Genomic DNA, 13,635 nt, shown 5'->3' with positions numbered 1-13,635 from the left:
CTCCCCCTCCCCTCCTCTCCCCCTCCCCTCCCCTTCCCTCCCCCTCCCCCCCTTCCTCCCCCCTCCCCTTCCCCCCACTCCCCCCTTTCCTCCCCTCCTCCCCCTCTCCCTCCCCTCCTCCCCCTCCCCTCCTCTCCCCCTTCCCTCCCCCTCCCCTTCCCTCCCCCTCCCCTCCCCCTCCCCCTCCCTCTTCCCCCCCTTCCCCCCCTCTTCCCACCCCCTTCCCCCTTCTCCCCCCCTCTCTTCCCTCCCCCTTCCCCTCCTCTCCCCCTTTCACCCCCCCTCCTCCCCTCCCCTCCCCTTCCCCCCAGTCGCGCCCTCTTCTCCCCCTCCCCCCCTTCTTTCCCCCCCTTCTTCCCCCCTTTCACTCCCCCGCCTTCCCCCCTCCTTCCCTTCCCCCCCAGTCGCTCTCTCTCTTCCCCCCCCAGTCGCTCTCTCTCTTCCCCCCCCCAGTCGCGCTCTCTCTCTCTCTCTTCCCCCCCAGTCGCTCTCTCTCTTCCCCCCCCAGTCGCTCTCTCTCTTCCCCCCCCCGTCGCTCTCTCTCTCTTCCCCCCCAGTCGCTCTCTCTTCCCCCCAGTCGCTCTCTCTCTTCCCCCCAGTCGCTCTCTCTCTTCCCCCCCCAGTCGCTCTCTCTCTTCCCCCCCCCAGTCGCTCTCTCTCTTCCCCCCCGCCAGTCGCTCTCTCTCTTCCCCCCCAGTCGCTCTCTCTCTTCCCCCCCAGTCGCGCTCTCTCTTCCCCCCCCAGTCGCGCTCTCTCTTCCCCCCCAGTCGCGCTCTCTCTTCCCCCCCCCAGTCGCGCTCTCTTCCCCCCCAGTCGCGCTCTCTTCCCCCCAGTCGCTCTCTCTCTTCCCCCCCAGTCGCTCTCTCTCTTCCCCCCCAGTCGCTCTCTCTCTTCCCCCCCAGTCGCGCTCTCTCTTCCCCCCCAGTCGCGCTCTCTCTTCCCCCCCAGTCGCGCTCTCTCTTCCCCCCCCAGTCGCTCTCTCTCTACCCCCCAGTCGCTCTCTCTCTTCCCCCCCAGTCGCTCTCTCTCTTCCCCCCCAGTCGCTCTCTCTCTTCCCCCCCAGTCGCTCTCTCTCTTCCCCCCCAGTCGCTCTCTCTTCCCCCCCCAGTCGCTCTCTCTCTTCCCCCCCAGTCGCTCTCTCTCTTCCCCCCCAGTCGCTCTCTCTCTTCCCCCCCAGTCGCTCTCTCTCTTCCCCCCCAGTCGCTCTCTCTCTTCCCCCCCAGTCGCTCTCTCTCTTCCCCCCCAGTCGCTCTCTCTCTTCCCCCCCAGTCGCTCTCTCTCTTCCCCCCCAGTCGCTCTCTCTCTTCCCCCCCAGTCGCTCTCTCTCTTCCCCCCCAGTCGCTCTCTCTCTTCCCCCCCAGTCGCTCTCTCTCTTCCCCCCCAGTCGCTCTCTCTCTTCCCCCCCCAGTCGCTCTCTCTCTTCCCCCCCAGTCGCTCTCTCTCTTCCCCCCCAGTCGCTCTCTCTCTTCCCCCCCAGTCGCTCTCTCTCTTCCCCCCCAGTCGCTCTCTCTCTTCCCCCCCAGTCGCTCTCTCTCTTCCCCCCCAGTCGCTCTCTCTCTTCCCCCCCAGTCGCTCTCTCTCTTCCCCCCCAGTCGCTCTCTCTCTTCCCCCCCAGTCGCTCTCTCTCTTCCCCCCCAGTCGCTCTCTCTCTTCCCCCCCAGTCGCTCTCTCGCTTCCCCCCAGTCGCTCCCTCGCTTCCCCCCCAGTCGCTCCCTCGCTTCCCCCCCAGTCGCTCCCTCGCTTCCCCCCCAGTCGCTCCCTCGCTTCCCCCCCAGTCGCTCCCTCGCTTCCCCCCCAGTCGCTCCCTCGCTTCCCCCCCAGTCGCTCCCTCGCTTCCCCCCCCAGTCGCTCCCTCGCTTCCCCCCCAGTCGCTCCCTCGCTTCCCCCCCAGTCGCTCCCTCGCTTCCCCCCCAGTCGCTCCCTCGCTTCCCCCCCAGTCGCTCCCTCGCTTCCCCCCCAGTCGCTCCCTCGCTTCCCCCCCAGTCGCTCCCTCGCTTCCCCCCCAGTCGCTCCCTCGCTTCCCCCCCAGTCGCTCCCTCGCTTCCCCCCCAGTCGCTCCCTCGCTTCCCCCCCAGTCGCTCCCTCGCTTTCCCCCCCAGTCGCTCCCTCGCTTTCCCCCCAGTCGCTCCCTCGCTTCCCCCCCAGTCGCTCCCTCGCTTCCCCCCCGTCGCTCCCTCGCTTCCCCCCCAGTCGCTCTCTCGCTTCCCCCCCAGTCGCTCTCTCGCTTCCCCCCCAGTCGCTCTCTCGCTTCCCCCCCAGTCGCTCTCTCGCTTCCCCCCCAGTCGCTCTCTCGCTTCCCCCCCAGTCGCTCTCTCGCTTCCCCCCCAGTCGCTCTCTCGCTTCCCCCCCAGTCGCTCTCTCGCTTCCCCCCCAGTCGCTCTCTCGCTTCCCCCCCAGTCGCTCTCTCGCTTCCCCCCCAGTCGCTCTCTCGCTTCCCCCCCAGTCGCTCTCTCGCTTCCCCCCCAGTCGCTCTCTCGCTTCCCCCCCAGTCGCTCTCTCGCTTCCCCCCCAGTCGCTCTCTCGCTTCCCCCCCAGTCGCTCTCTCGCTTCCCCCCCCAGTCGCTCTCTCGCTTCCCCCCCAGTCGCTCTCTCGCTTCCCCCCCAGTCGCTCTCTCGCTTCCCCCCCAGTCGCTCTCTCGCTTCCCCCCCAGTCGCTCTCTCGCTTCCCCCCCAGTCGCTCTCTCGCTTCCCCCCCAGTCGCTCTCTCGCTTCCCCCCCAGTCGCTCTCTCGCTTCCCCCCCAGTCGCTCTCTCGCTTCCCCCCCAGTCGCTCTCTCGCTTCCCCCCCCAGTCGCTCTCTCGCTTCCCCCCCAGTCGCTCTCTCGCTTCCCCCCCAGTCGCTCTCTCGCTTCCCCCCCAGTCGCTCTCTCGCTTCCCCCCCAGTCGCTCTCTCGCTTCCCCCCCAGTCGCTCTCTCGCTTCCCCCCCCAGTCGCTCTCTCGCTTCCCCCCCAGTCGCTCTCTCGCTTCCCCCCCAGTCGCTCTCTCGCTTCCCCCCCAGTCGCTCTCTCGCTTCCCCCCCAGTCGCTCTCTCGCTTCCCCCCCAGTCGCTCTCTCGCTTCCCCCCCAGTCGCTCTCTCGCTTCCCCCCCAGTCGCTCTCTCGCTTCCCCCCAGTCGCTCTCTCGCTTCCCCCCCAGTCGCTCTCTCGCTTCCCCCCCGTCGCTCTCTCTCTTCCCCCCCCCCAGTCGCTCTCTCTCTTCCCCCCCCCAGTCGCTCTCTCTCTTCCCCCCCCCAGTCGCTCTCTCTCTTTCCCCCCCAGTCGCTCTCTCTCTTTCCCCCCCAGTCGCTCTCTCTCTTCCCCCCCCAGTCGCTCTCTCTCTTCCCCCCCCCCCCAGTCGCTCTCTCTCTTCCCCCCCCCCCAGTCGCTCTCTCTCTTCCCCCCCAGTCGCTCTCTCTCTTCCCCCCCAGTCGCTCTCTCTCTTCCCCCCCAGTCGCTCTCTCTCTTCCCCCCCAGTCGCTCTCTCTCCCCCCCCCCCAGTCGCGCTCTCTCTTCCCCCCCCCCAGTCGCTCTCTCTCTTTCCCCCCCCCGCCCCCCCCAGTCGCGCGCTCTCTCTCTTCCAACAACAACATGCCCTCGAAAAAGCCTCGGCACCGCCGGGCACTTCAGCTAGTATATATGGCTCAGTGGGTAGGACTCTCGCCTCTGAGTCAGAAGGTTGCGCGTTCAAGTCCCACTCCAGCGATTTGACCACAAAAATCTAGGCTGCCACTCCAGTGCAGTACCAAGGGAGTGCTGCACTGTTGCAGGGTGCTGTCTTTCGGCTCAGACTTTAAACCGAGGCCCTGTCTGCTCTCTCAGGTGGAGGTAAAAGATCCCATGGCACTATTTTGAAGACGAGCAGGGGAGTTTTCCCTGTTGTCCTGGCCAATATTTATCCCTCAATCAACATAACAAAAACATATTATCTGGTCATTATCACATTCCTGTTTGTGGGAGATTGCTCTGCGCAATTGGCTGCTGTGTTTCCTACATTACAACAGTAATTACACTTCAAAAGTACTTCATTGACTGTAAAGTGCTTTGGGATGTCCTGAAAGGTACTATATAAATGCAAGTCTTTTTTTAAACGTTACAACACAGACACTGGCCATTTGGCATATCGAGTCTCTGCCAGTGTTTTTCTCTACATGAGCTACCTACTCTAATCCCACTCTCCTGCTTGTTGCAAATAACTTTTAACCAATCTTTTTTTCGAGCAATTATTGAATTCCTTTTAAAAAGTATTTATGTATGCTGCTTTAGCAACAGTTTTTGGCAAAGAATTCCACCATTCTAATCACACACTCTCTGTAAAAAGTAAAGAAATATTTGTCGAACCTCATCTGCTACTCATCTTGGTCTAGGAATGACAGCTGTTTTTCATGCCCCCTTGTTTCTGTGTTTTAGCCATTTATAATGACTTGATTGCTATTAATCACGTTTAACAGACATTCTATTTGTTTTGCACAGTACTTAATTTCTTTTTCCAATTATTTTCTATAGGGCTAGATTCTACCAAAGATCCCTGCCTAAATGTGAAATGCAGCCGGCACAAAGTATGCATTGCTCAAGACAACCATAGAGTGGTTTGCATTAGTCATAGGCGGCTAACACACAGGTAAAGTACTTTACTCTGGTTTAACTCTACTTCAATAGATACATTTTCATAATTTTTCTCATTATTTAGTTTTAAGTCCCTTTCAAAGTTTCAACATTTGTATGCTCTGTTAATCTTGTACAATTAAAAACAAATTAAGGGAATAATTTACATATTTTACACAGTTTTTTTCAAAAAGCAATCATTTCTGATCATCTCCAATTTTATACAGTATAATATGATGGAGGCTTTTTAAAAATTATATATTTTATGTGAGGCAAGGGTGGCTTTGATTAATTTTCAGGTCAGCAAAGGTTTAATATAAATGGCTAAATATATTCAAAGGCATTAAAGTTCCATAGGCGTTCTGCATAGTTTTGATATTTCCATGGGGTTCCAACAATCTCCTCCAGAATCACGGTGGGAGATCCCAAGAACCCCCACAGAATTTCAGCACCGTCATCCTTTATATAACCATTGGGGGAATAAAAGTAGTATTCTACAGCATCATACTTCATGGATTGCCTGCTAAACTTAAACCAGGTTGATGCAATTTCCGAATAGATAATCATATGACTAAAGAAAAAATGATTAGGAACTATGCTGTATATATTTTTTCCGTGTGTGTGTGTATAGGACAATGTAGAAAGTTGTGCAGAATAATGCATGAAGGTCTGTGTGATACAATATTTGTGTTTGATGGTGAACACACTTGATAATGAGCACTTCTTAATTACACAAGAACATAAAAACATAATACGTAGGAGCAGGAGTAGGTCATTTGGCCCCTCGAGCCTGCTCCGCCATTCAATAAGATCATGGCTGATCTGATCTTGGCCTCAACTCCACTTCCCTGCCCACTCCCCATAACCCTTGACTCCCTTGTCGTTCAAAAACCTGTCTATCTCCACCTTTAAATATATTCAATGACCCAGCCTCCACAGCTCTCTGGGGAAGAGAATTCCAAAGATTCGCGACCCTCTGAAAGAAGAAATTCCTCCTCATTTCCGATTTAAAAGGGTTTCCCCTTATTCTGAAATTATGCCTGCTAGTTCTAGATTCTCCCACGAGGGGAAACCTCTTCTCTGCATCTACCCTGTCAAGCCCCTTCATAATCTTATATGTTTCAATAAGATCCCCTCTCATTCTTCTAAACTCCAATGAGTATAGGCCCAACCTGCTCAACCTTTCTTCATAAGACAACCCCTTCATCTCCGGAATCAACCTAGTGAACCTTCTCTGAACTGCCTCCAATGCAAGTATATCCTTCCTTAAATAAGGAGACCAAAACCGTACACAGTACTCCATGTGTGGTCTCACCAACGCCCTGTACAGTTGTAACAGGACTTCCCTACTTTTATACTCCATTTCCTTTGCAATAAAGGCCAACATTCCATTTGCCTTCCTAATTACTTGCTGTACCTGCATGCTAACTTTCTGTGATTCATGTACAAGGACCCCCAGATCCCTCTGTACCTCAGCATTTTGTAATCTCTCCCCATTTAAATAATAATTTGCTTTTTTATTTTTCAAGGCCCCAGCACCGATCCCTGTGGCACCCCACCTGAAAATGACCCATTTATCCCGACTCTCTGTTTTTTGTTAGTTAGCCAATCCTCTATCCATGCTAATATATTACCCCCAACCCCGAGAGCTCTTATCTTGTGTAGTAACTTTTTATGTGGCACCTTATCGAATGCCTTCTGGAAATCCAAATACACGACATCTACTGGTTCCCATTTATCCACCCTGCTCATTACATCCTCAAAGAACTCCAGCAAATTTGTCAAACATGATTTCCCTTTCATAAAACCATGCTGACTCTGCTTGACTAAATTATGAAAATTGTGTAAATGATGTGCAATATAACAGAAGGGTTTTACTAGATAGATGATCAAAAGAGAATTAAGATTCCAGTCATTAGTGGCATTCTTTTATGGACAAAATATTGCTAGATAGATAATCTAGTAAAGTTCTAGTAGATACTGTTAATTGTACACACCAATGTTTTTGGTTTATTAGGTATCTACGTAATTGATGTCTTCTCACTGCATTAGTCACCAATACAACCTCTGCTAAGGTTTTTCTTTAAAACAACATTTAGATATTCAACATAAGTGGTTGGATATGGGTCTACATCTATACTTCAGGAGAACTGCTGAGTGCATGCCAGATATTTTTCCAGAGAAGGAGGCTAAAATTCAACAGGGAAGTCATGTATATGTCAGCTTGGTACTCTCACATCTGAATCAGAAGGGTTTGAACACAATGGCCAGGAATTTCTTTGGAGCAGCTCAGAGGAATTTTTTGGCCATAATCTAGGATGACACATCAGTGCAGTACTGAGGTAGTGCTGCATTGTTGGAAGAGCCACCATTTGGAAGAGACATTAAATCGAGGCCCCATCTGCTTGTTTAGCTGGATGTAAAAGATCTCATGGCGCAATTCAAAGAAGAGCAAGGAAGTTGTCTTGGCCAAAGTTTATTATTCAACCAACACCACCAAGTTCATGTAACTGATCATTCACCTCATTGCTGTTTGTGGAATCTTGCTGTGTGTAAATTGGTTGCTGTTAGCCCACATGACAACAGTGACTACATTTCAAAAGGAATTCAATGGCTGTGAAGCACTTTGGGACATCCTGAGAACTTTAAAGACACTATATAAATGTGTCTTTCCCTTTCTTTTTTACTCCGTGGCAACTGACTCAAAAGTGCTTCATCTGATTATCTTGTCTAGGAATGGTCCATAGCTGGGAAAAAATTGTTATTAAAATCACTTCTTTGATGCATGCAACTTCTTAGAATGTGATTTCATTAACAGCAAAAACAATCTAGCAACCTTTTCACAATATACTTACAGTAATGATCCTTTAATTCTTGTCATGATTGCACCACTTATATAGATGTATAATGTATTAAAAATCTTACACCTGTATGCACTTCTGGTCTGCACACTTAACTTCCTGTTGCCATACTTTTTATGTCAACTTTTTCTAAATATATATTCTGATGTCCTAACTAATATAAATTCCTATATAAACTTGTCATGTAATTATACAGTATGGTTGCTCGGTTGCTTTGGTGGACATTTTCAAACTGACTCTCAAGAAAAATTTCCAACTGTCCTGCTGCCATTTTACTTAATCTGCAGATAACTTTTGTCTACTTGATCTAGGTTTATCCTATTTTTAAAATGTATTCCTGTTAATTTCTTTAGTCTATGTAGACTTGTAGGGAGAGACATTCAACATTGTTTCCCCATTTTTTGGGGTGTAACATAAAGGTTGGGGAGACTGATTTTGGGTCGTGATATCCCTCGTCCGATCTCCCGCTGCCAGATTCGAAGCTGGTGACTTTTAGGTGTGCCCGCTTCAAACGGGTTAAAAAGACTAATGGAATGTTGGCCTTTATGTTACAGCTGTACAGTGCTCTGGTTAGACCTCATTTAGAGTGCTGTGTTCAGTTCTAGGCACTACACCTCAGGAAGGATATATTGGCCTTGGACAGGGTGTAGCGCAGATTCACCAGAATGATACCAGGGCGAAAAGGGTTAAATTATAAAGAAACGTTGCGTATTCTTTTGATTATAGAAGATTAAGAGGTGATATAATTGAGGTATTTAAGATGATTAAAGGATTTGATAGTGTAGATAGAGACAAACTATTTCCTCTGGTGGGGGAAACCAGAACAAGGGAACAAAGCCTTAAAATTGGAGCTAAGCCATTCAGGGGTGATGTTAAAAAGCACTTCTTCACAAAAAGGGTAATGAAAATCGTGAACTCTCCCCTCCCCCCCCCCCCCCCAAAAAAAAAAAGCAGTTGAGGCTAGGTCAATTGAAAATTTCAAAACTGGGATTGATAGATTTTTGTCAGGCAAGGGTATTAAGGGTTACAGAACCAAGGCATGTAGATGGAGTTAAGATACAGATCAGTCTTGATCTAACTGAATGGCGGAACTGGCTTGAGGGGCTGAATGGCCTACTCCTGTTCCTGTTGGGCACCTTGCTGATGCAAATCGGGGTCCTAACGCCAGTTGTAGGATCCCAATCGGAATTGATCAGCAAACGGATGGAGTGTGTGCTACATATGCTCCACCCAGTTATACCAGATCTTGAGCGGCCTAACCAGCAGTCCTTAAAGGATCTCCTGGAGGCAACGGAAATCGGCCAGAGAACTTTTAAAAACAGGTATCTGCAGCTCGTCTGTTCAATTCAAATAAGGTTCGAGACCAAATTTCAATCAGACTTCAGGCCACTGAGAACCAGCACATGAAGCAATCGCTTTTCTCATCCAGACTATTCTTGCCATTCAATTTAAAAGTTAAAACGTTTTTTTCCTCTATAACCATTGTCCTAGGCTAATTCTGAGCTGGAGTTATAGCAGATGTTTGCCAGAATGGCTGAGGGAATTTAACGGCGTCCTTCCAATCTGCTGAACACTCAGTTGCCCACTCGGAAATGGAGCCCCAAAAATCGATCAACAGAAAAGGTGCTATCTCCACCCCACCATTTCCACCACTGCCCCCCACCCCCGTCGCAGAGCAGGAACCTAGTATCAGTAGCAGAGCAACATGCCCCATAAGCAATTTATTCCTCTCCCCTCCTCTCTCATCCATGGAGCAAGTTCACCCGCACCGCATGCCGCCCGTCCCTGCTGTATCTTGGCCAATTACCCCATTCAACCCCCCTGTGCATCAAGCTATCCTGGCATAGCTTTGTAAAGTCCATGATGGAAAGGGGGGAAGGGGAAAAGAGAAGAGAAGAGTAAAGGAGAGGAGATGGAAGAGGTGGGGGAGAAGAGGTGAGAGGAGACGGTAGGAGGGGAGAGGAGGGAGGAAAAAAGAAGGTTGAGAGGGAAAACGAGGGGAGGGCGGAGAGCAGAGCAGTAGGGAGTAGTGGGGGAAGAGAGGAGGGCAAGAGGATGGATCAAACCGAGGATATTGAAGTGACCTCATCCTCTTTGAACTACTGGCTCAACCCTTGTATTTTCCCTCCCCTCCTTCCCCACGCCTCTCCTCCCACCCATTCTTCCCACCTGTCCTGTGCTTTTTCCTCCCATCCTCGCTCCTCCCCCACGTCTCTCCTCCCACCCATTCTTCCCACCTTTCCTGTGCTTTTTCCTCCCATCCTCGCTCCCGCTCTATCCTCCAACCTCCATCCTTTACACTCCATTCCTCTTCTTCCCCCTTCAACCCTCCATCCTCTTTTATCATCCTTCACTCCTCTGTCTTATTTCCCCTCCTCTCCCTTTCCCTTTCTTCACCCCTCCTCCTCTCCCTATCTCTTTCCCGTTTCACTCTCCTGCCCCTTCTTCCTCCTTTCTGATTATCCTCATCCTTCCCATCTCCCATTCCCCTTCATCTCTCCTTCTCCCCTTTCTCTCTTGTACTCGTCCTCCTCACCCTTTCTTCTCTGCTCTAGCCTCTAACCCTCCTCAACACTTAACCCTCCGGTCACACCCTGCCCTACCCAGCTTTGCAGTTGTACCTCTTCCGTGATCCAATTATCATCCGCCCCACCCCCAGCCCTGCTTGATCTGAAGACTGGGCTTGGTCTTGACTTTCGTGACACAGCAGATTGACTCATAAAACATTAAAAATCTTACATCTGTGCACACTTCACAACTTTTCATTATAGTTCCCATATTTCTAATGGGAAATGTCTTTGTAAACTCATCACAATGTAAATACAACCTGGCCTCAAATTTCACAGAGCGATTTGTCCCAATGTTGTATTGCTGTACTGGGGTTTCTGCCTGTCGATGCTGTTCAGTGCTAACCATGCCATAAAACGCGGGTCAGCACATAAGCATATCTTTTGGATTTTCGGTAGTGGAACTTTTATGTAACTTGGGAGTATTGGGCTGAAGGGGCTTGGAAATTATGATTAGGATTCTCATTTTTTATTTTTTTTTGTGGGTAGCAATCCTCAGAGAATCGCTAAGTGTGGCTGAATTGTCCATTGATACTTTTTTGCTGACATTGCAATTGTTAATTGCAATCTACATTTTCTTGCAAAAATTAGCAAATGCAGGAATATTGGGCGCAAAAAGAAAAGTAAAACAAAACAAAAGCAAAGAAAGAAAAACATCATAACTGACAAAATAAACTGTCAATTTCCTAGCTAGTAAGTTGTTAATTTACAAATATACACCCATAACATTAATCGAAGGGAAGTGGTTTCATCACGTTTTTATTCTTTGGGGAGTATTTTTTTGTTACAATGATGCACATCTAAGTGAGGAAATGATTTGTTTTGGTATGATTTCCAGTGTTGCAGCTCCTGTTTATGAACAAGCATTTCTTTGTGAAGATGGTATTTGTTTAATGAATTAAAAGTGATAACGTGTATGTCGATTAAATTGTGACCATCTGTGCAAAAGAAAACGGGAAGGTTTTCTCTCCCAGATAGTCATATTTCTTTTCTCACCCAGATTCTTACTGTATTTTTTAACTGAGGTAATTTACTTGTATTACCACCTAGGAAATGTCATTAACACCAGTTTTATTATCTAATGGCTTGCTGATTTCAAGGATGCCAGTTAATACATTTTTAGCCCCTTAAATGCTGAACCACCTAATATATATTTCATTTGCTGAGACAGGTTTTAATGTCACTAACATTCTCAATAATAGGTATTTTTAAAACCTATTTTAGAAATATAACCTTCTAAGTTCATAAAGAAGGTATGGTACAAAGATATTTTTTATCTGACAGAAATTGCTCTTAGTCCTTAATATGTGCTCACAGTGAAGAATGTTGTAATGCCTTTCTTGGACAATAATTTATGAACTTCGAATTGCAACCAATTATTTTCCCATGTAAAGTGTTAAGCAATTTACAGAGCTTTTGTTCAAAAATCAATTGATGTAAGAGTTATCCAGATATATGGGAAAAATCATTCATTATAGTTCCAGTGAATATTTTTGCAAGGATGCCCTAGTTAAACTGAGAGCTAGTTTACAATGGATTCTTGCCCAAAAGGCAGCTAGTACATACAACATAGTACAGAAAATAAAGTGGAATAAAATTTTGGGGGAAGGTTTAAACTAATTTGACAGTGGAAGGGGCACCAGGATAAAATATTAGAGAGAAGATGCAAGATGCACAAGAGGACTGAGAGAGACAAACAGCATTAGAATAAAGAGTAGTTCAGAAAGAGGGATTGGACAAGGGGGAAATGGGAGGCAGACTAAGATGGGTTTGGAGCGCATGTGCATAAATGCATGGAGTGTGGTAGATAAGGTTGGTGAGCTGCAGGCACAAGTAACCACATAGGATTATGATATTGTGGCAATATCGGAGACATGTCTCAAACAAGGGGAGGAATGGGCACTTAATATTCCTGGCTACAATGTATTCAGGAAATATAGGGAAGGAAAAAGGAGCGGGAGGACAGTATTGATCAAAGATACTGTTACAGCACTAGAAAGGGATGATGCACTTGAGGGTTCAAAAACAGAATCTATTTAGTTAGAATTAAAGACAAAAGAGGAGCTACAACACTGCTGGGTCTATACTATAGGCCATCAAATAGTGGGGCGGCAATAGAGGAGCAAATTTGCAGACAAATTGCAGAGAGGTGCAAGAACTTTAGAGTAGTGATAATGGGGGACTTCAATTATCCTATAATAGACTGGGACAATAACAGTGTGATGGGCAAAGAGGGGGAGGAATTCCTGAAATGTGTACAAGAGAACTTTCTTGATAAGTATGTTTCCAGCCCAATGAGGAAAGAAGGTAGTGCTTGATCTAGCTCTGGGAACTGAAGTGGGGCAAGTGGAGCATGTTTCAGTGGGAGAGCATTTGGGAAACAGTGATCACAATGTCATTAGGTTTAGAGTAATTATTGAAAAGGACAAGGAAAAATCAAATGTGAAAATACTCAACTGGAGGAGGGCTAATTTCAGTGATTTATAAAGTGATCTGGCCCAGGTGGATTGGAATCAAAGATTGGCAGGTAAAACAGTACAGGGGAAAAAGTCATTTGGTAGCGCCTCCTGTTAGCACCTTAAGAGGGCGCTAAGTGGGGCGCAAACCAGCTAGCACCCGGGTGCGGCACTGCCCACGCCTCCCGCAAAATTCAGCGGGAGGTTAGTGGTGGCGCTAACCGGTAGCGCCCTGCGGCGCTGCACCGCTGGCGATGACATAATTGGTGTGCGCAGCGCCCTGCTCATGCCCCGGCCACGATCTTCGGGAGCGCCCCATGATTTACCACCGGACGCTATGTCCGACGGGGCCAGGGGGGCGTATCTGCGGCCGGGGAGGCACAATTTAAAGGCGAGGTGCGGGGTGGCCATTTTGTTGCTGGCCACCTGCCTGTGCTCCCATCCGCGGCCTCCTGAACCCCCCCCCACCACGGAGTGCCGGCTGCACTCCAAGAGCCCGGCACTTCTCTTGGGTGCCGGGCTCTTTTGCCTGCACTCCCGATCCCCGGGGGCCCAGCTGGGCCCCAGGTCGCGCTGCACAAGGCCCCTCCCCTTTAAGAAGGGGAGGAAGGGCTGCAATACCGCGGCACAACGTGCCGCAACGTGTGGTGCTGCGGCACGTAATGCCACGATATTCACTCCCAGCGCCCCAAGAGGGAGGCGGGGCGCTTCCAGTAGCGCCCCACTTCCCTCTTGGGGTGCAACCACTCAATTTCTGGTGCGGGGGCGCTAATTTTTCCGTGGTGCCACTTTTAGCACCCCGGCGAAGTGTTAGCGCCTCAATTGGGGCGCTACTCAATTTTTAGCCCTAAATGAGCAATGGGATGTCTTCAAAGAGGAAATAGTTCAGGTACAGTCTAGACCACATTCTCAGGAGGGGGAAAAGAAGGGCATCCAAAGCCAGAGCTCCTTGGATGACTAAAGACATAAGGGGAGAAATTGGGCTCTGTAGCGCCTTTTTCTAGGCGCTGCAAGGCCTACTAAAGTTCAAAAACAGCATCCGCGATGCATGTGCACACTTCTGACGGTAAGTCTGGCAGACGCCATATTTGTAAAAGGGTTTGCACGCATGCGCACCTAAAGACTGCCAGCAGCATGCAGAGAAGGCAGATCATGACGTCAATCAGTGTGC

At 49.6% G+C, this 13,635-nt stretch overlaps 1 protein-coding gene across 6 annotated transcripts in view; it reads left to right on the top strand.

The window, feature by feature from the left end:
* The window catches only part of spock3 (SPARC (osteonectin), cwcv and kazal like domains proteoglycan 3), an 818,297-nt gene that overhangs the window by 346,598 nt on the left and 458,064 nt on the right, over window positions 1–13,635 (top strand). For all 6 annotated transcript variants that reach the window (XM_085962121.1, XM_085962113.1, XM_085962105.1 and 3 more), the window contains exon 4: window positions 4,482–4,596. In XM_085962121.1, the coding sequence (XP_085818247.1) occupies window positions 4,482–4,596 (115 nt within the window). The remainder of the gene's footprint in view (window positions 1–4,481; window positions 4,597–13,635) is intronic.

Source organism: Somniosus microcephalus, chromosome 2 (assembly GCF_052327205.1).
Source record: "Somniosus microcephalus isolate GS21.2 chromosome 2, FLI_Smic_1.0, whole genome shotgun sequence".
NCBI lineage: Eukaryota > Metazoa > Chordata > Chondrichthyes > Squaliformes > Somniosidae > Somniosus > Somniosus microcephalus.
This window is presented reverse-complemented; position numbering and strand designations above follow the sequence as displayed.